This window comes from Lutjanus erythropterus, chromosome 12 (assembly GCF_056507025.1).
Source record: "Lutjanus erythropterus isolate fLutEry1 chromosome 12, fLutEry1.hap2, whole genome shotgun sequence".
NCBI classification, from domain to species: Eukaryota; Metazoa; Chordata; class Actinopteri; order Lutjaniformes; family Lutjanidae; genus Lutjanus; species Lutjanus erythropterus.
The window spans coordinates 29,438,696-29,461,918 of record NC_139328.1 but is presented as its reverse complement, the minus strand read 5'-3'; the positions used below and the strand labels follow the sequence as shown (position 1 = coordinate 29,461,918).

At 38.8% G+C, this 23,223-nt stretch overlaps 2 protein-coding genes across 2 annotated transcripts; both read left to right on the top strand.

Annotated features, from left to right (window-relative positions):
* Positions 1–8,631: 8,631 nt before the first annotated feature.
* LOC146318197 (uncharacterized) lies at positions 8,632–13,820 on the top strand. The gene is made up of 7 exons (XM_084733098.1): positions 8,632–8,790; positions 9,839–10,041; positions 10,244–10,336; positions 10,423–10,515; positions 10,621–10,731; positions 10,836–10,968; positions 12,094–13,820. The coding sequence occupies exons 1-7, from the start codon at positions 8,787–8,789 to the stop codon at positions 13,479–13,481; spliced, it is 2,025 nt and encodes a 674-aa protein (XP_084589224.1). The 5' UTR covers positions 8,632–8,786; the 3' UTR covers positions 13,482–13,820.
* A 710-nt stretch (positions 13,821–14,530) lies between these two features.
* Positions 14,531–21,379, top strand: LOC146318196 (uncharacterized). Its single transcript, XM_084732766.1, has 7 exons — positions 14,531–14,823; positions 16,390–16,592; positions 16,697–16,789; positions 17,209–17,304; positions 18,104–18,214; positions 18,323–18,452; positions 19,055–21,379. Exons 1-7 carry the CDS (start codon positions 14,811–14,813, stop codon positions 20,929–20,931), a joined length of 2,523 nt encoding a protein of 840 aa, XP_084588892.1. The 5' UTR covers positions 14,531–14,810; the 3' UTR covers positions 20,932–21,379.
* Positions 21,380–23,223: the final 1,844 nt, after the last annotated feature.

Genomic DNA, 23,223 nt, shown 5'->3' with positions numbered 1-23,223 from the left:
TGGGGGGGGGGGCTCTGAAGTTAAACTTGTCCTCACAAAATCTTAAAAAAATGAGTATTTGGCAGATAGTTAGAAGATATTTTTATCTATACCTATATTACACATGAATAACACATGGGCTTACCTTTAATCACTCAAAACACATGATCTGCAGTTTTTTTAACATCAGTAAAAACTGAATATCAGCTCCACCACAGGGCTCCTTTATGAATGTTACATTCTTACTTATTATTTTCATTAATTAAAACTTGCAGCGCAGCATCTGTTAGGAATGTTTTTTTAACATTGTACAACCATACATAAAACACCTCCAGTATTTCAGAGGCCTGATGACACAAGTCGTCTTCTTGGACCTGCGACATTTGTCCACGTTCAGCGATTTTGCCCCTCCTACAAATGTTGATTGTTGTTAGCTCACTAGCTAGCTAGCAGGCTAACTCCCTAGCTAGATTCACTGAAATTTACTACAGTTCTCACTAGTTTCGACTATTTTTGTTGCAAAAACTCCTGAGTACTTCTACAGTGAAATTTGTGTCTGGACTGAGGCCACCTAAAGGTCACCTTGAGGCTGAGGATGTGACACTCAAAGGGACAAATAAAATCCAGTTCACCTAATTGACCAAGACAGCTGTAGGGGACATACATACATAATACCCCGCAAAATAAGAAGCCTGTAAAAGTTATTTTCACTGGCAAAGGTAGCCAACAATGCTAATAAAAAAAAGTAAACTAAAATTTGCATAATTTATTTCAGAAAACAGCATTTGAGAATTCCTATCATTAACAGACATAAAGATGGACAACATGAGAGCTCCTCAGAAGTGAAGCCAAAACATGTCGATCGCCTCCTAGTGGCTGGCTGCAGTACAGGTCATAAACCCAAACCCCCCCATGTTAGCTGAGAGGACATGGGCCAAACTAAAACATCAAATCAAAAACATCAAAACATGTCAAGTGAAAAATTTTTTAGAGATGGTTTCTCCCTTTTTAGGTAGTTAAAATCACACTGGGGTTTGTTCAAGTGTCTATTTTACTTTACTTAAGAGTGGTTTTACTTGCTTAAAAAAAATTATTTTTTACGTCATGATTGACAGCACCAGCACAAGATGGCAGCACTCATAACTAGGATATTTTTTTGTATCGTAGCATCAAGTGGACAAACACCATCCAACTTCCTCGTTCTTGTTCTTTATAAAAGATTAAAGCAGCTGTAATTACTAATCTGTGTTCGTGACAAAAAATATTCACATTTTCTACAAATACAATTTCTTTTGTACATGTACTCAGGTGTACAAATTCCACTCTACAAGTGCTCAGAGGTTTGAAACACTGAAATGCAGCTCTGTGACTGATTCACCAACATATTACAGCTCATAAAGCAACAGACTGGCAAACTAAAAACACACTGAAAATGCACTTGTGGATGTTGCTACTCTGAAGCTATTTAACATGTGATACTGAAAAAATTTAACCAAAGCTGATGTACTCATAAAATGTTATATTTTAAATTAGAATATTTTTCAAATTTAAGCAAAACGTATATCTTATTTTAAGCCAAAATCATGAATTAATGTAATAATTTCTAATGTTTGGGAGATGTTTAAATTTATGAGTTGTGTGTTGTTTAAAATTATTTGATCTGCACTTTGATTGAGTGAAGTAGTTTTATACTCTGTGTCATGAGAGAGATATAACCTCAGTTAATACAGCACCAAGTGTATTCAGGTTGTGAATACAAACACAAGAAAAGCACAATTTCTTGCTATGTTATTATCCAGTTATTATTCAGTCTATACCTCTACTGATATGAAGAAATACACTGTAATGGCTCTTCTGTGAAAAACTACAATTTCTAATTATTTGTCAAACACAAGTTTAACTTGTATTGATTGCAAAGAAGGGCTGTGTGTACTGATAATCCCTGATTATGTGCCTGATTTTGATTGTCGTCCGCACACTTCTCTGACTCTCTTTAGACCATTTAATTAGATCTGATGGATGTGGATTGGAAAAGCATGAATGCACTGAGAGCTCATTTTGTAATTATCTGTGGGGCTGTGTAATGTATGTAAAGCTAATTTTTACCTATTTTTTTGTAATGTATTTATATTGAAGACAATTTCAGTGACTCTCATGACGGCCATAACAACAAATGATCAAATTATATAAAATATACCATGTTCATTTTTATATAAAAGATTTTCCTTGAGAACCTGACTGTCTGTATTGCATTTAGGTTGATCATTTCATGGACTGTTTTATTTAATGGTAATAAAATTCTTTTCCATATTTGTGGGTTTTCCAACTCTCAGTGCAGTTAAAACAGATGGATGACAATTTTTTTTTTTTTTTTTTTTGCCCTTTAATTATTTTAATATTTATGGATATGATTTTGAATAAGCTGAAAAACAAAAGTGAAATTCCAAACTGAGCAGTGTCTCTCCATTTTCACATGAGGAACCAGTTAGCTGATTTGACCTCATTACAAGGCAGGGTGCTGCTAAATCTCTCTCTCTCTCTCTCTCTCTCTCTCTCTCTCTCTCTCTCTCTCTCTCTCTCTCCCCCTGAGTCCATGTGTATAAAAAAAAACAGGACAGATGTGCAAACCTCTGCATCTCCATGGCTGTCTGTCCCTGTGAGTGTATTGCTCTTTAAAGCTTGAATTTGTTTATGCCTCCACAAATGCAGCACAATCACATAAAACCCCTTAACAATGTAGCCAAAATGGTCCATGCTGATTAATGATTTCATCCATTCATTGAAGCCGCAATAACAACCAAAAAAAAAGACAGTAATGCTGCTGCACTATTAACCGCCAAAAAAAATCCACTGTAGTCGTGGAAAAGTCCAATAATTAATCATGCACGGCCATACAAAATGGGGAAAAAAAGAAACTGGAATCTTTCTTTTTTGGCTTTTGTTAGTATTTTCCATCTCTAGCTCACACTTTTCCTTCTTCAAGGCACTGTATCACCAAAATGTTTTGTTGTGTTTAGATTTCAGTGACAAATTCAAGTTAATAGTTGAGCACTGCCACATTTTCAGTTTGGAAAAAAATCATCAAGGGTGCCAATTTGGATTTAGCCCCAAAGAGATTTCCTCTCTCTGGTTGTCGGGGTGGTCAAATCCAACTCTGACCAGCTGGGATAGAGGGATAATCTGTGTGTAAAAAAAAAATCACTTGTTTTAATTACACACTCACAGACACACAAACGCACGCACTCGCTCTCTTTCTCTCTCTTACACACACACACATGCATACAGTACACATGTGCACATACATGCATTAACACAACCAACACACACACACTATACTCCTGCCATCCATCCTCATAATAGACAGATGCTTCCTTTGAATTTAATTTTTGTTCGTGCGTGAAGTGCCAGAAAAATGTGACTTGACTAAATGTGACTTGGTAATTGATCTGATTTTTAAGCATTTGGACATGTGGCAGAGATTAAAGCTTCATCAGAGAGAGCAAACATTTTTAAAAAGATTAAAAAGGCACTATGTCTAATTACAAAATGCACCACAGCACACAGTAAAATGCAGCAATGTCAATGTAATGTATTACCAAACGTCTACATATCATGTGGACATGCTACACTCTAATGCAAAAGACATTTGATGAATTGCTTGTTCTACGTGTGCCATTTATTCAAATGACATTTAGTTAAACGAAGGTCATGAGTCACGTCGAGTCTCGTCATCATGAGTCACAGGGGTCAGGAGGGAATGTAATTCATTTTTCAACATGATAGTCCGTGTGGCTTTAAATCTGTCCACTACCGGAGTGCAATTATGCATGTCAAATATATATAAACGGCTTAATTACATTTACATTAATTACTAGATTTTTGCCAAGAAAAAAAAACTAAAAGACATAAAAAGTTAAGTATGATTTAAAAGAAAAAAACAAAGCAAAATGAGTCAAAATATTACAGAATAATTTTGACATGGTAAGTAAAAAATGTGAATTATTTTTCTCCTTTTAATTTAAAGTTATTTCCACATTATGTCTAAAAACACTAGAAGTATGTTACATATTTTATTGAGTTACATTATCCCACATCTGACAGTGTTCAAACACTAAAAACTTGTAATTTGCTCAAAATAACATTGTGTTTCTTGCTAACTGTTGCTATCTAGTTGCTATAACTTACAGAAAAACACAGGATACATGAAACACATTAGAGGGCGAGGAAGGAAGTCAGTGCAGGTGACTAAACATAGCGTTAATAAAACTTTAATATTACCTCATCCATGAACATGATTTCTGCGTCTGAGTCAAGTCAGATAGATTTTCATCAGCTATGGTGGATCTTTGATAAAACAACAACTCCCATGATCCCAGCACACTTAATGATGTCATCAACATACGTCTTTTGGTATTGTTTTAATGTGAGAGACTTTCAGCAGCAGAATTCAGTGTTTCAGCCTGTAACAACTGAATTGATCATCTTCTAAAGGGGATATATACGTCATCTGTACATCATACATCTGTGACATGCAACAATTGCACCATTTGCAGAATAAATTCATAATGTAACAGGTAGTTAGGTATGTGCTTATAGGCAGTCACTAATGAAAACAGGCTTGTAAACATTATGTACCCATCAAGTCACGTATTGAGAAGAAGAAAAGCAAGTTCTGGTGCAAGTTGGAGCCCTTTAGGAGCCCATAGCTCACATCCACTTACTTGCATGTGCGACTGACACGGCTGTCATAAGAAAGAACAGAGGAACTCAGGACGCCATTATTCCATGACATCTTTAGCAAACAGTTCACTGCTATGTTTGTTAAAAATATCATATATAAAACTTTAAAATTAAAAAGGTTGTCAGCACACAGTTGCCTGTTTACATTTTGTAGATACAGAGCAACAGTAGCATTCATTTGAAGTTGTGTTTTCAGCCACCTGGCCAATGTCAGCCCAATATTCACTGAGCTTTAAGCTCCGTTTTTGGTCTCCACCAACTCCTGGGCTAAATAATGAAACTGTTCCGCTCTGTTCGACAACTAGGTTATGACTTGTCTGTCTGCAGTTTGGTGCTGTTCAAAAGGCATGCACATTTTTTTAGTGTTTTTTTTTTTTTTTTTTTTTTTTTTTTTTTTTGCTGAAAACAGCTGTGGCCAAAAACAAACACCATGAGACTGGTTAGAGTGAATCAAAACAGTAAAGTTGTGGCTGTAAAACAAAAGCAATTAACTGAAAGATGCAAAGCTCTGTAGACTTGAGGGGAACTGCAAAAACTGTCTGTGCATTCATCATTTCAAGCAACACTTGATCCATTTTTTTTATTAGAAAGTATTGATATTACTGTATTTGCTTTTAAGTCACAAATTTACTTAATCAAATTTTTGATTTAGCATCTCAGAAATTTAGTGTTTTAAATATGATTTAACTTGAGTCGTATTTTAATTTGAATCATCCATAACTGCTTTTCTTTTTTTCCTTGTCCTGTCACAAATGGGCTTCCATACATTTTGCCGCATGTTCTGTTGTAAAGCTGTAACCTCTGCCAACCTACACCAAATTGTGCTCTGTTCATGTTTATTTCAATTGTGATGTAAAAATTTAAGGGCCTTAACTGTAAAGAATGTAAATGGCACTTCAGAGGACTCAAACACCCAAATTTTCAGACAAAAAATACCAGTGGTGTACGGTAGGCTAGTTATGACGGGCCCTAGTGCGTCACATGATCAAATTGAGAATTGACACTGGACAACATGAATATACATATTACCCAACATTCATCACTGCATATTTGTATATGACAGAAATACCAAAGAAAATAAGAAATTGTTAATTTATTTATTCATAGATTACTTAGAATAAGAATATAATTTTGTAATTTTGCTATACAACGCTACTGACATTTTACAAAAAATAAAAAGAAAAACTTAACGCTTTAGATTACAGCCCACAACGTTCTGCATAATTACTCTGGAGTTACAGTGTTTTTGTTTTTGTTTTTCATGCTGTACCAGAACAGTACCTACCAATACCTATATGTAGGTACTGGGTAACAAGATAGAATAAAGAGGCAACAGTTTGTGTTGGTACCTATTCTATTATTACAGGGTAAGTATGATCTATTGAGCAATTATCTGGACGTTTGTAATAGTAACTACAGAACATGTGGGCTGTATTATGAAAGCACTGACACTTTTTATATATCACACCCTTTTTACATATAGTTATACAGTAACTACAGGACAAGTGGGCTGTAATCTACTGCTTATACTTATCCTGTAATAATAGAGCAGATACCATTACTTTAAAAGTAACTACAGTATAATTTCTTTGTAAAATCTCAAATCATTACCCCCTTATTATTTCTTGTTACCCAGTACCTACATATGTATTGGTAGATACCGTGGTGATAAAGTGTTATTAATAAAACAATTACACCCTATTTACAGAGTACTGTGTAATTAGTGTGTAATTACACAATATGTAATAATATGTATGCTGTAATCTACAGCGTTACCAAGAAAAAGAAAAAAAGAAAACTATGACAGAGGTGGGTTTGCCTTTTTGAGGGCATGCAAAGCAAACAGCACTTCGTCGACATGAGTCATTCTATGAAAACAGGCGTATTTTCAAGATTGCATTCTGGAAACTCGCAAAAGCTCATATCCCACCCAGGTTTTATTGAAAGGCCCACTCCACCCCACGACTGTCTATATTTGTCTGTATTTATGGCCCTGAAAAATACTGCAGACATGACCTTGTTATCCACAGTGGTAGCTGCAGCTGCCTCCACTGTGCTGGACTTTAACAGGGGAATTTACTTGTTATGTGTCTCGTAATCAAAGTAAAAACTGGCAACCTAGTGATTCAGACATAGCTGTCAATGTATTGTTTACAAGCTACTTTTACTAAAATTTAAATTCACTTTTGTTTAATTCAAGTTACACTTAGCCTTTGTATTAGCTATGTTAGCGCTGTGTTGTTACTCGGCTGTTGTTGGTGTTGAAGTAAAAATCGAGGTCGGCCTCATCCACTAAAAGGGCTGAGAATCCAAAAAAAGAAGAGTAGAGGAAATAGCCTTTTTAGGTACAAGAGGGCCCTTCTGTCAGGCTCCACGCACTGCAGGGATTTACTTGGTGTCATGGTGGCTAACGCTGCCCAGATGGTCTGATGAGGCACTATCTAATTACTTTTCCCATGGTTCCTCTATTTCTGATGAATAGTTACTGAACCCTCCCTGTTAGAAAGCTTTCACTGCCCCCAGCAGGAGATTCATGCATTTACAGATCAGTCTGAAGAATTACTACAGTTAGTTTGTTGGCACCTGAAATAGTTACAGGTGATAATCTGACTGGTGTTGTGGACAGAGATAAGTGGCTTTAAATGACAGGAAAGAAACAGGAAGGCATGAAATATTCATATGTCTAACTGGAGACTGTGTGGTAGCTTAAAGATAAAAAAAAAAAAAGGTTTGATTACGAGTAACGTTTGCTTTCAGAACAGAAATATTGATCCACTTAATGCTTAGTTAAAAAAATAATTTAACTAAAGAGGCAGAGAAACTGAACAGTGCTGAGAAAGATGTGTCACACAAAACTTAGATATAATTGTTGATTTACTGTGTTGATATGATTTCTCTTGCTTTATTCCCCGTAGTTTCAGTTCGATCATCAGAATTACAGATAACAAGTCAAATTTAGGCTCTAGTACATGATCTGTGATGCTCACATGTGCCTGAGTTTAGCCCAGGGACTGTCAGAGAGAATTCACAGGGAACAGTTTTGTTCCTCACAATCATCTTTTCTCTGTCTTATGAGAAATAAATGAGATTCTTATGAGTTTACTGAATCATATGTTTCTCCTGAACCCCAAACATTAAAAAAAAGAAAAGCAGGAGATCTTTTGCTGAGCTCATAGGTGTCTCAGAGGTTTTTCCTTAACAACCATATAGATCAAAGACTTTAATTTGATCACAAAGATCTCATTTAAGACAACTGAGTTTTCTTTTAGCTCTCACTGTTATCTCAAGAGCACAATATTTAAGACACATTTAAGATCAATGCAGTGAGACAAAAAACAGAACACTGGAAGACCTTCTGTTGGGTTTAAATTAGTCTGGAGATGAGATGAGGTTATTCCTTGGGAGCCGAATTTAAGAAGCATGAGAAAATGATCGTCTAATATTGATTTTAATTTGAGTTGATTTATGTCAAAGATTCACAGGCTAGACACAGATGAGATCTTATTTTCAACTTTTCCTCTCGTCTGGTTTGAAAAGACTTGATGAAAGGATGGATGGATTACTGAACAGGCCCCTAATCGAACTGTTAACATTTATTTGTGAAAAGTCAAAGAAGAAAAGAAAAGAAAAAGAGACACAAAATGGCTATAAGTAAATAGAAGTACCACAAAGAAGCATAAAAAAACAAGAGACAGAAAACTACTCTAAAGAGACACAAAATGACTGAATGTGATACAAACGAACCGCAAACGGACTCAAAATGACAGGAGCTGCAAAAGTACCACAACAAAACACGAAACAACAGAGACACTAAACTACCAGAAAGATTAGCTGTATCAGTGAGCAGTTTGTAGCAGACGCTGGGAGGCGACAAAGCTCCAGTATGTCGACCGAAATACACGACACGAAGAAGAAGGTTTCAGGAAGTGTTGTTCAGCACAGCAGCGAGGTGTTGGTTGGATTAGAAGCTGACTTTCACAACTGAGTCACTGCAAGAGGAAGAACAGTTTATTTAGTAAACTTTCCTCTGTTTCAGCTTATCTGTCAGAGCTCTTCGGGGGATAAAAATGGGTAAAGTTTTGTATTTTGCTGTCGTTGTGTCGGTTTGTTTTGATGTTGTTAGCTTGCCTGCTAACAGCAACTTCTTTGCTTTGACTTATAAAATAGCTAACAAACAATCATTCCTGCCTGGAGGTGTATTGGTTGGCTAGATATAACGCTAGGGGAGAAGGTTTTGCAGGTTATAATACATTTATTTAGTCTTGGACATAACCAACACAAGTAAGTTTCCCCACTTGTTCGAGAACTTTATGATGTTTAAGTCTCCTGTTCAAGAGACACCAAGTCCAGAATGCAGCATTTAAAGTATTAAACAAATCAGTTAGCTAAGAAAACTGTTACATACTAAAGTCTTATAAATAAATATAGATTTAATGTTTATCACACCGACAAAAACGCAAATGAAAACTTATACAAACATACCCATGTTCTAAACTACGACAAAAGTCAAGTCAAAACCACCACAGAAAGCCAGACTAAGCAGGGATAAATGCAGCAATGGTTCATCTTATATCAGCCTATCAGTAAAACATATATAGATATATATATGAAACATATGACAAGGAATAATACAGCTGGATATCACAGTGGGTCTTCAGCTAACAATATGTGGTGAATTAATATGTCTAATAATTGGGCTTCAGGTACTCTCAAATGTTTTATGAAAACCATGTGTGTTGCTACAAAGCCTGTCAAGATGTGTAACTCACACTAGTTCCACTCGGACATGGTGTTTACTGCTTATTTCGCTCCTGATATGTCTTGTAACACATGAAAACACCACATGGACATGTTACCAAGGTTAAAACTTCACTGGAGGGGATCTTTAACAATTATCCCCTGTGCTACTGACCTACCAAACATAATGATCTGCTGTACAGGATGTGGCAGTGCAAGAAAAGCTTTAGAATTAGCAAACAATGCAATCACTGACTGCATCAGGTTCAGTCTGTAAATCAGAAATTTTACCAAACCAAATAAAGATACATGTTAGATAGATAAACAATGCAGTATTCTTCGCAGGAGTACTAATGTTACAGTCACCTCCTCCACCCTGCAGAGGGTCCCCTGCCCCTGTCCTCGCTGAGGCTCCTGGTTCCACCTCTGCGGGTGATGTCGGCTATGATGTGGAAGGTGGTCCGCCTGAGGAGCATCGAGCATTATGGGAAAGTGGAGGAGTTTGTGTCCCTTGTAAATGAAGCCATCCCCGGCATCTTTACAGACCGACAAATACAGCTGCTCACTGTGGGCTTGAGAGCAAAGGTGGGAGATACACCATCAGCATACTGCTCCATTTTCAGCAGACATTAGCTTTGAAAAGTAATAACCTGTTTTTTGTTGCTGTTGGCTGTACTATAAGTTGAATTTTATTGTTTGCATTTCTTTACTTTGTTGTTTGTAGCTTCACAGTGGGATTCTTGAGTTTTATCTCTTATTGTTTACTTTTGCTCAATGGTTTTTCCAGATGATGTTGCAGATGTTAAATTCGGAACAGTCGGAGGATCTCGCAGGTGTTCAAGCACACTTGAACAGCCTCCTGCCCTCTAGCGCAAACCAGGTGTGTGACTTTTTTCAATCAGGGACATTAAAATTTGTCAAAGAAGTGTTCTGCTTATTTTAAGATGTATATATTTAACCTGACAGGTTCATCCTGGAAATGAAGCTCTTGAGGCCAACTTTGTCAGGCTTGTTCAAAGGCTCCTCGAGGACCCAAAAAGGAGAGAGAACTTCCTCAAGGTGTGTTTCTGCTTTTCATGTGAAAAGGAGCTGTTTGATTGTTAGATGATGTAGTAACACAAGGTTTTGCATCCATGCTTTGGGTGGACTTTTTCTACATCACAGAATGTGTTCCCTGTGGAGTATGGACCTGACTTTGACACATCTCTGGAGACACTCGTTTGTGAGTTTTTCACAAGACTGGAAAAGTTACTTCCCATACCTGACTTTAAGCAGGTGAGGAGAACAACGTGTGCCATAAAAATTGCAGTTTATTATGCATTTCCTTAGACTGAATGCCTGATTCCTGTCCATCAAAATAATGTGTTTGTTTGATAAAGACCGCAGTGTGGATCAGTGATACTTCCCCTATGGTAGAAGACTACATGCAGTGTGTATCCAAAGCAGATGACCTCAAAAAACTGCTCAGAATCAAGGGCCACCGTGATAAAATGGTCCAGATGGATACCAGTGGTAAGTTTGTCTGCCTGTGATGCCAGCCAGATTTTCTATGTGCATATTAGTGCTGAAACAAAAAGTCTTTTAATGGTGATTGGTGGTGAATGGTAATTTGTCAAACAAAAAGACCAAACATTTGCTGATTCCAGATTGTCAAATATGAGGAGTTTCAGTTTTTCTTTTTTTCATATATAAATCACTGGAAATTGATATCTTTAGGTATTATGAACAATTGCAAATTTTGTGATTGACATTTTTTGCTTCTATCTGACATTTATATACTAAAAGTTGCAAGTAAACTCCTGCACACCTTCTAACTTGCAATAATACATTTATTTGTAATGTAATTATTTGTAATGTCACTAGGTCAACAGTTTATGACAATGAGAAGGCATCTTAAATAGGGAGTGGCTGTAACCAATCACATTCCCCACATTCAGTAGGAAAACATGAATAACAATTAGCTCTATGGCACACTGCAATATCCTTCATAGACCTAGAAAAGTAAAACTCTCTGTATAGTAACAATCATAAATGTGCTGTAAAATGCTTACATTAAATTGGAAAATTCTGTGGAGAAAAAGAAGTGAAAGCTTAAAGGGACAGTTCACCCCAAATCAGAAATTCATATTTCCCCCTGGACTGTAGTGCTATTTATCCATCCAGATTTTTTTGGTGCGAGTTGCAGAGTGTTAGAGATATTGACCTTAGAGACATCTGAATTCTCTCCAGTATAATGCAGTTAAACAGCACTCCGATTTTGGGGTGAAGTATCATTTAAAGCCCCAAAGTCTAAACTGCATTCTGAAAAAGTACATTTCCAAGTATTACAGTTACAATTGTAAATGAACCTGTAGGGATACATTGACATTGCAAATGAAAAAAGTGTTAATAAATAAATTGAATCCTTCATAATAAAAACAACAAGGGAAACACTGCTTGCATGCATATATTCTGCCCTGACATTTATAGACAAAATGGTTTATCAGTTAATTGAAAAAATAGATTATTTCAATAATCAAATGGTTTAGATTTTGACAATGATTATTGTGGCCCCAATCCAACCACTCTGAAAAGAATCACCATTCACTGGATGAAATCTAATTTAATGATTCCCTCACTTTTTTTTTTTTCAAACAGCATCATCTCCCTCAGAGCAGCGGCTCTTCTCATCATTATCTCTCCCTTCTTCACCACAAGGATCCAACAACAAAGATGTGGAATCTAATGCACAAACATTTGAAAACCAAAAAGAGTCTGAGGGGATTTCTCCTCCGGAGGCAGGAGCAGATGAGGGGACACAGGATGCAGGCTGGCCATCTGAGGAGGAAACAAACTGCAACGCTGCACAGCCAACAGCAGGAGGGACGGGCAGTGACGGCACTCCTGATGTTCACATCGTGGGGGAGAACAACGACGGAGCTTCAGCCACCTGTCGAGCTCCCTCTACATCTACTCAGAGTCCTGTATCACCCAGCCCCATGCTTGGCCCTCCACGGCGGAGAATTGCACACAAATGCACTCACTGTGGAAAGTGCTACATTTACCGCTATGAACTCCTGGAGCACCAGAGGGTGCACACTGGAGAAAACCCTTACAAGTGCACTCAGTGCGGAAAGGCATTTCGGAGGACCTCCGACCTGTCAACTCACAGGAGGACGCAGTGCGTAAAAGCAGCTTATGTTTGCATCAAATGTGGGAGTATCTTTCAAACTATACAGGAGAGGTTTAGACACAGGTGTGGACGTATTGTCCAAAACTTTGACTGTTCTCAGTGTGGAAAAAGCTTCAAGAAAATGTACTTGCTGAGTAAGCATGAACAAACTCACACCCAGAATCGCATCTTCACGTGCAGACAGTGTGGGGAAGTGTACTCCACCATGAGTGAACTGAGAACCCACCAGAAGGTTCATCCTCCAGAGCTGTCCAATCAGTGTGTGCAGTGTGGGAAGTTCTTCAGCTCCGTTTCCTGTCTGATGGCACATGAGCTACGTCACAAGCAAAAGAAAACACAGATTTGTGCGCGCTGCGGCAAAGCGTTCAAGAACAAACACGACCTAAATCTTCACATGCGCAGCCACACAGGTGAGAGGCCATTCCAGTGCACGTACTGCGGGAAGCGCTTCTCGGTGTCAGGAAACCTGAACATACACATAAGGATCCACACCGGAGAGAAACCGTACCTGTGCTCTGACTGCGGCAAGGCTTTTGTTTCAGCAGGCGAGCTGCAGATACACCGACGCACCCACACAGGAGAAAAGCCATACAAGTGCACAGTATGTGGGAGAGGATTCACCATGGCGAGCAAACTGACGCTTCACATGCGCGTTCACACAGGGGAGCGGCCTTACGTCTGCTCTGAATGTGGGAAGGGTTTTTCGCGTGGAGCTGAACTGAAAAAACACACCATGAACCACACAGGGGTTCGACCCTTCGCTTGTCAGCTGTGTGTTAAGACTTACACATGCCACAATCATCTGAAGAGACACCTAAAAACTCACACTGTGGTGCGAAACCAGTCTGTCTAAATCTATTGATTACTATATGGCATTTTTTCAAATGAATATTGTGTTTGTGTAACTAGCCTATACTGATTGTGGTGTTGCCTTTCTGCACTGTGTACTAGGTTTCACACTTCTCACCCTCTCTGTAAAGGACTATTTTGCAAAAGTTGTTTTTCCAGACTGATTCTTTGTCCTGCATTGTGAGATAGAGATCTGATTGTATTCTATAAAATTATTTAAGTGCAGCATTTGGGCCTGTCATTTAAGTGTGTTACTTTTGTTTTCTGAAGTCATAAAACATTTGTTAGAAGGGCCTCTAAGAAAACATACAACAAATAAATACCAACTAGGCTATGGAAGTAATCCATTTGTTGTATCTGTTTGTTCCTGACAGCAACAGCAGAATCAGTACTTGAATCCCACATTTAACATCCTGCAGCTTACATCTTGTACAATATAAATATTCAATGTTTGTTTTCTCTCAACAGTGTGTATGGAAGACTGTTAGGGCCAGGCGCAAGGGTAAAACATGAGGAGAAACTTTTTTTTTCTTATTTTGCATTTTGAGAATGAAGTCAAACTTTCAGTATCAGGCATAAGAAAAAATAAATCAGAAGGGAAAGACTTTTATATTTGGATTTTGAAAATAAAGTTGAAATAGCGATAATGAAATATTTAAAAAATTAAGTCGAAATGGTCAAATGTCAAAATCTTCTTTTTTCTGGCGCCAGTACTTAAAGTTCAACTTTATTCTTGACATTTAGACTTTATTCTTGAAATTTACATTTCAAAATAATTTTCCTCCACTCATCTTTTTCACTTATTGTGGCCCTAATTCTCTGCCATAAAGAAGCAAATTTGACAACGAAAAGTAAAAAAAAAAACTAGAGCTCCTTGTAATCCTTAGTTATTTTCAAGACTTTATTCAAAGCAAAAATTATACTCATAAATCAGTTACAGGTATTTTCAAATATACTTTTCTACAAATATTTATTTACTCGCTTAAGACTGAGATTAAGCGAGGGCCGTATAAGAAAAAAATACAGTATATCAAGTTTAAACGTTGCTTTTAAGATTTAGTAACTGGGTTGTCCGGAGGAGCGGTGCATCTCGTTGTGACAGTCAAGTGTATGTGAATCGCCATAACCGGGCAGCCCTGTAAAGCAAAACGAACGTCCCTGTCACAACCTGACAGTGACTGGGCCAACCAACGCTCCTCAGAATGAACAACGTGTTTCAGGAAGAAGTTGGCGCCTGAGGCCCCGTATACGGTTAGCCAGTGCGCTAACCGAAAGTATGAAAGATACCCCACTGTAATGATTATTCTTTACATCGTTATTAAAGAATTCCACAATGAACGACATGGGTATGTATTAGCTTGCGAAGCTTTGCAAAACTGTGTAATTTTCGCTTGTCGTGTGGGTAGCTGGATAGCTAAAGCGAAGGATTAGCCAAGGCTCAACAGGCCTCGACTAATCCCTGGAACAAGAATTGTTTTCCCCGATAATAAGCCGGTTTTACCAGGCAACATCAGCGGCCTTGTATCTGTTAGCTAAGCCTTTGCATTGGGCACAAACAATAACGATACCTCGTGTTTAATAACGTTTTTATACGGTCGGAGATGTTATTTTTCATTTATCAAAGGTAATGCAGAAGTTGGGTCTTACTAAGACCCAGCTCCATGTGAAATAAAGTGACTAATTTTGGCTAACAGGTAGCTGTTTGCAAGCGTAAACGCTCCACTATTAAACTGGTTAACGTAACGTTACTTACTGTAACGCTCCCTTTTTCCTATTTCGCGCAATGTAAAAACACTGAATGTGTTTGCTTTAGCATTTGAGGACTATCGTACTGTTGACAGCTACAAGTTAAACATGCAATGAGTTTTTGGTGATTAGAAATATGTACACAACCTAGCCTAGATAACTGTACCCTACAGAGCAGTATTTCTCACTGTAGTGCAACATTGGGCTGGATACTGGAGGAAAGTGAACACACCGTGATGACTTCAGTGGCTGCACTGACTTTAAAGTGAGCTGCTGTACTGAAAGGGAAAAACATTTCCACTAGAGCTCGACCAGTATAGGATGTTTACATATACATTGTCAACTATTTGTAGAAATAAATACTGAGAAAGTAAAAATTGAATAATATATATATATATATATATACATATCAGCTGAATATCTTAAAACTGTCAGTCAGTTGAGGGCAGGTTGTGAACAAAAAGTGTAGCTTCTCAGCATTTACACCAGTTGTTTAGTTGTGTGGTTGTTCTGATAATGTTTTCTGCATTATATGTTCTTTAAAAAAATTCATACTGGTGCATAGACCCATATCAGACCAATATCATCTGGACTCTTAATTTCTCTCATTAGCACTGCACTCAATTCCTTTTCTTCCTAAAATTATATGTAAAATATTTGTGAAAGACCTTGCATGAGTGACTATTTCCAAATAACCTATTCAATCCTTCAAACAACTCAACATCTTCCTCACTGGATTTAAAATATTTAAAGGGAAGTACCTATCAATAGTCAGTGTATTTCCTACTGTACATGGCCATCCTTACACCCCCAGTCTGAAGAAGCAGAGAGGAGTACCAGTACGAAAAGAAGCTAAGTAATGTACTGCAGGTGACAGGATCGGCAACAAGACGTATTTTAGCCACTTGCCACTCACTTAAGCTTTGCTGCTGACCCTGTCCACAGCAGTACATTGCTTACCTTCCTACAAAGGTTCTCCTATCTGCTTCTTCTAACTGGGGGCATGCCGACCGCCTACTGTAAGTAATACATTGAATAAGTGCATCATACAGTGCGACTTAAAAAAAATCTGTCTACATTTGTAATATTCTAATTGAACTGAGGGCAACTCAAGGTTCCCATCTTGCATTTGAGTTTGTTTGACTCAACCCAATTTTTCTTTGCAGAATTCAGTGTCCCTCTGTCCTCACTGGCACTGCTGGTCCCACCACTTCGGCTGATGTCAGCAGTGATGTGGGAAGTGGTACGCCAGCGGAACATAAAGCACTATGGGAAACTAGAGGAGTTTGTGTCAATGGTAACAGATGCTGTGCCTGAGCTGATGAGTAAAAGAGAAGGGAGACTGCTCTCGCTGGGCCTGAGAGCAAGGGTAAGTGTTTTGTAATGTAGATCCACCATGTATTAAGTCTATTTGAATAAGAAACTCAAGAAGATTAATGGGAATATTAAATGAATGAATTAAATTTCCTTTAGACAACTCTTGAACTGTTGCGCTCTGAACATCCTGAGGATCTCAAGGCTGTTGAGACCCACCTCAACCGAATCCGATCTTCTTGCATTGAGGAGGTGAGTGTATATTCATTGGCTGTAGAACTGAAATGTTTGTCAACTCATCCTTTAATCAATCAACAGAAAATGAATCTGCAACTGCTTGATAATTCTAAAAAATTTCCAATACATTAACAGGTTCCAACTTTTCAAATGTCAGGATTTTTGATACGATAGTAAATTGGATATCATTGAGTTTTTTATCAGACAAAACAAATGATTTGAAGACATCTCATCTGGCTCTAGGAGATTGTTATGTACTCACTTTTTGGACAGATATTTTTGATTGAACAAGAGAATAATCAGAAGTTTAATCAATGATGAAAATACTCATTAGTTGCAGCCCAAATTAGTTCTTTTATATTTTCTTCATATTCATACCATATTTTGTTTTTCTGAAATCACTTAACTCTGGTATGTTGTTTTTTGTCACCCAGACAAATGATCCTGTAATTGAAGCTCCAGAGGCAAACTTTATGAAGCTGGTGCAAGGCCTCATTGAAGACACTGATGGCAGAGAGCATTTCCTTAAGGTAAAAGTAATATTACATGTAATGTAGGTGGTGCAGTAAACATACCTGAAAACCCGTCTTCTTTAGGAAACAATTGGATCCAAGCATGTGGGAGAAACTAAGGTGGCCACAAAACTCACACACAACATAGAAGGCTAGAGCCAGTGTTTGGTTTTCCATTTTTTGCTACTGTAGGAACATGGTGGCTTCCATGGAAAATGACCCACACCCTATGTAGATATAGATGGATTATTCTAAGAAAAGGAAAACAGTGATCCAAATTTTCAAGGATTACAGTAATAGACACATACATCTCTGACATATTCTACCAATAAATCCCCATAAATCTTAACCTTTTAGTCCATTTTGATGCCAGTACTTATGTATCTTTACTTAAATGACATTTTCAGTGCAGGACTTTTACTTGTACCATTCCAGCACTACTTACAAAACATGCAAAACATTTGAAGAGTATATAAAAAGAAATAAAAGTATCATATATGTTCTTCCTCTTTTAAAATATGTTTATGAAAACATCATATTCTGATTTCAGAAACCTCCACAAGGTTTCTTTAGTGTATTAAAAACACTAAAACCAATTGACTCCCCTCCCTGATTTTAGTTTAGTCATTTCACCCTAGTCACTACTCTGGAGTTCAGGTCTGAGAAAATCACTGTATCTTCCCAAATTCAAATGTTCTAATTTCGTTTCTTTATCACAATTTCACCCAAAAAATTGTAAGAAAATAATGTCTGACTAGAAAGCATGATGCTATAATGTGCCTAAGCTGTCTGGTTGTTTTTTTTTTTCATCTGGCAGAATGTGTTTCCAGTGGAATATGGCCCTGACTTTGACACAGCACTGGAGACTCTGGTTTGTGAATTCTTCACCAGACTGGAGGAACTGCTGCCAATACCAGATTTCAAACAGGTGCAAAGAGGATTTATGATTATAAGAGATTAGAAAATTAAGTAAATAAATAGGACCATTTTCAATTTGAAATTCATATTGTCTCTTTTTTGTGCCTCTCTCATGTAGACAGCATCCTGGATCAGTGCTGCCCCCTCTGTCCTAGAGGAGTACATGCAGTGTGTCTCAAATGGGGACGACCTTAAATTTCTTCTCCAAAGCAAACAGTGCCATGGGAAATTGGCTAAGAGCACCGTTGGTATGTACACAATTTACATGTACTATAAACTAAGTAACACATAATGTATTACAGGGTTCCCATATGTCCTGGAACACAGTTTTTCCATTCATGAAAAACACATTGAAAATGAGGGGAAGATGTTAAATGTTCTGGAAAATCATGTGTTGTTCTGAAAAATTATTTCAACACTCCTAATTTTCTTTAGCTGAGAATAAACTATCCAAGTAGGCTATCTACCAGACCCCTCTAAAAAGGATAATATTGTTCAGGATCATTAGCATTCAAATGGTACTTTACAATTTTGAGTTGCTTGCTCTTGGTTATGTTGCAGAAACAATGAAAATACTTTCAATTTAATAAGTAAAAGGGGTTTTTGCCTGTTTACTGAAATGTTTCTCTAACACTTGTCCTCTAGATAGAGGAGTGAGTGACAGTGTTTAAATATAAATCAGGCTCCCATGGAGAGGAACATATCATCTATTGCACAATCCTTGTGTTTCATACCAGATGGATCATCCCAAAATGTCCTGGAAAATGAGCTCTAGGAAAGAGTACCCTGTGTTAGTTGAAGTAGAGGGAGAATTAACACTTTTTATTTTCTCCTTATATTTCCTCTGCAGCTCCATTTCAGTCAGATGATCTTCTCATCCCCTCCCTGTGTCTCCCTCCATCGCTGGAAGTGGCCATCGCTTCCCACCCGAGTGCTTGTGATGATGAAAATAATGACGTTCCTCAGATTGTCATGTTCGATGAAGAACTGTCCACAAACCCTTCCACATCAACCGACTTTCCTGAGTCACCAAAAAGGACTGATATCTCATCATCTCCCCGCAGGAGGCAGCAGTCAGGGATGCATAAATGCCCTGAGTGTGACAAATGCTTCAAGCATCACTCTGTCCTTGTCGAGCACCAGAGAGTCCACAGTGGGCTGCAGCCTTACAACTGCTCTGAGTGTGGAAGGGCTTTCAGAACAGCCACCCTGCTGGCCGGTCACAGGCTACGCAAATGCAAAAACGCTGCATATCTGTGCATTAAATGTGGGAACAGTTTTCCAACTTCACTGGACAAATTCAGACACCACTGCCCAAAACGGGGCCGTAACTATGATTGCGGACACTGCGGAAAGAGTTTTCAAAAGTCTAGCAGCTTAAAGGAACACCTCCTAACTCACGTTCAAAGCCGCCTTTTCAAGTGCAGTCACTGTGGCGTAGGTTTTTCGGGAATCGGTGACCTGAAGTATCATCAGCAGGTTGATCATGATAAGCCTTACCAGTGTAAGCAGTGTGGAAAGAGCTTCATCTCCTCCAAGTGTCTGGTCAAACATCAACAACGGCATGAAGAGGTCGGTGAAATGGAGACTGCCAAATTAATGAGTGGAGGTAAACATAGGAAGAGTGGCTCCACTCATCGGACTTCTTCAACAACTTTGTCCTCCAGGAAGACATCTGTCAAAACGGTCTACCCACGAGGACGAGTCACACATAACTGTCCACTGTGTGGAAGGAGCTTTAAGTATCGTTTTGAATTTCTTGAACACCAGAGATTCCACACCGCAACAAAGCCTTACAAATGCTCTCAGTGTGGCAAAGCCTTCCGCACAGAAGCTCACCTGTCTGGCCACAGGAAGAGGAAGTGTAAAAATGCTGCCCACATTTGCACCAAGTGTGGGTGTCTCTTCAGGTCTCTACACGAGCGGGCCAGACATCAGTGTGTCCAGCTGCTGACAAAGTACGAGTGTTCTCATTGTGGTAAGACGTTCAAGATGGCCCACCTGCTGAGGAACCATCAGATGAGTGAACACCAGCTTCCCTACAGCCCCAACCATCGCTTCCGGTGCAGATACTGCGATGAGACTTTCCCTGGCATCAGCGAGCTGAAGTACCATCAGAGGGTTGATCACGAGAAACCCTACCAGTGTCAGGAATGTGGCAAGTGTTTCCTGTCTGAAAAATGCCTCGCCAACCATGAACTGCGCCACAACGATGACCGACCAGAAAGCTGCCTCGTGTGCGGCCGCGGCTTCAGAAACCGCTACGATTTGAAGCAGCACATGCGCACTCACACTGGAGAGCGACCATATCAGTGCACTCACTGTTCACAGTGTTTCTCCACAGCAGGAGGACTGAGGAGTCACACCAGGGTTCACACTGGCGAGAAGCCGCATGTCTGCCCAGACTGTGGCAAGGCTTTTTCCCAGATGGGTGCAATGCGCACCCACAGGCTCACCCACACAGGAGAAAGGCCATTCAAGTGCACGGTGTGCGGCAAAGGTTTTACAATGGCACACAAAGTGACAGTTCACATGCGTGTGCACACAGGAGAGCGGCCATACGTGTGCTCTCAGTGCGGGAAAGCCTTCTCGGATGGAAGTGTGCTGAAGCAGCACATGCTGAACCACTCAGGGGTGAGACCGTACCACTGCCAAATCTGTCCCAAGACATACACCTGTTTGAACCACCTGAGGAGGCACCTCAAGAGCCACTCCAACATGAACTGAGTCATATTTCAAGTTCAACCCAGAGCAGAATCTCAGCTACCATTTTACACACATATTGAGACACTGCAGTTGGCAGTTTTGGCAGGCTTCTAAAACTGCAATGCACCACCTAAACCAAGCAATACATGAAGGAATATAAAATGATGGTGTACAGTTGCTGTTGAAATTGAGGTGAAAAGTTCAATTTCCTCTTCACTGTAAAGTAAATGTAGTCACATTAGCCAGTTCTCACAGACGATTTGAACATTTAGAGGAATAGTTTGACCTTTTTTGAACTGACTTAGTCTCTCTGCCAGTAATTAGGTGAGAAGATTGATTCCACTGTAATTTCTGTTAATAAGTTTGCTTGAACGCATAAATGTTAAGCTTGGCACAAAGACTGTCAAGGGGAGGGGAATGGCAGGTAGCCTGGCTCTATCCAAAAGTATCAAAAATCAGCTTTGTTTTTGCGTTTGTGTAGATTAAACAAACAAGATATGAAGTGTTAATTATTTAACTTGAGAGGTGCTATTAGGTGGTCTTTGAAACAGGCCACAAAATTAACTCCAGCAAATGCTGGTAAAATATGCAAGTCGCTGGTAGATTTGCTTCATTCACCAGCCAAAAAAAAAAAAAAAAAGACAGTAATCTATTAAGTGCCTGGTAAGATTCACTAGCCATTTGGATGATGGACAAAACAATTAAATTTGCACCTTGCTTTGAACAGAGTCAGGCTTGCTGTTTCCATGTGTCCAGTCTTTATGCTAAGCTAATTGGTTGTTGGCTGTAGCTTCATATGGAAGGAGATGTGAGAATGGTATCAATCTTTTTATTTAATTATCAGCAAGAAAGTTAAGCACATTTCACAGCATGTGGAACCATTCCTCTAACATCAGCACAAGTAAATGGTCTGTTTTTTCCCCCTTTTTTCTTAAGCTGTCCCTTGAGCATTTTTTTCTTGCATCAATTTCTTCTGCATGAATTCGTTTGGATGTTGCTCTGGGTATTATTCAGGCGAGATTATGTATGTTCAGAAACTGTAATATTGTTGAAAATATATTTTTGGAAAGGCCTCAGAAGTAATGGAAATGAAAATGTTGGCTCTGTAAATATGCTGAAAGACAAATATTGTAAGAGTGCAAGCTAAAGTCATGACATGGTTTATTTCAACATGACATAACTTCATTCCTGTAGGCCTTTTATATCCCCTTCTATGGTTTGCAAACTTTGTGAATTTCAGATTAAATTACCTTGGTTAAAACTTGTGTATGTTGACTGAATTTATTCAACAGGAAGACACCCGTAAGAGTTGTAATAATAAGTGTGGACGGTATTGGAAGTTTCATTTGCTATCAGAGTCAGATAAGGTTTCACTAGGTGGCAGTAGGGGACCTTTAACCATTTCTCTCCAGACAATGCTGGCCACTGGTGACTATCGGTACCAAAATTAACAATACGATCAGTCCAGTTTTCTCTGCTTTGCTGCAGACTGGTACAACTGGAGAGTATTCAGAGGTTGTCTGAGGAGACGAGATTGATGAGGCACTAATGCAGCGGAAGTTAGACAGGCCCTTTTCCTGTCATTAACTTTATTTGGTGTGGTTTGGAATCTTGATTAGCCTGCAATTTCCTGATGTTTTGACTGCCGCCTAACAGTATCTGAAGTTGAAACCATGACGAAGATAATCCCTTAAGTTTTTGTTATGTTTGTGTGGTGCCACTTAAGATCAGTTTAGACACAGGGAAGTTTAATGTGGACCTCCACTGTTCCCAGTACCTTGTAAGTTAAGTTGCAGATGCAGATGAGGTCTTAAGTCATATCGTAACAGCCACATTAGGCTAATCTCTTCCATCTGTGCTGACTTTCATGTTTTCACTGGAGAAGTTGAGCTGTTTTTTTACCCTCACTCTCTCTCTTGTTCCATGCTTGTTTCATATCATGCATAGTAGCTTTTGAAACATATTCTGTCCAACAAACCCAAAATCTTTGCCATTCACACAGAGATCAATCCCAAAGATGAATGTCGTGGTGGGTTAAATGTTGCAAGATGTTAAAAGCCGCAAACCGTAAAAAAGACAGTACTATTCCCTCTTTCTCTCTGACTCAGAAATGCTACTAATCTTCTCCAGTGAACATCAGGATCCTGTGGAAACTCCTGCTGCGTCCTGTCTGCCAACAAGCTGTGTGCGCCCAAGACATTGTGCAGAACCTCTCAGCTTTAGGAAGCATGTGTGCTTTTTTGCATTTTGTTCAACATGTGGAGCTTTATGTTTGTCTCCTCAGGGGGGGCGATAATGACTTCTCAGTGAGAT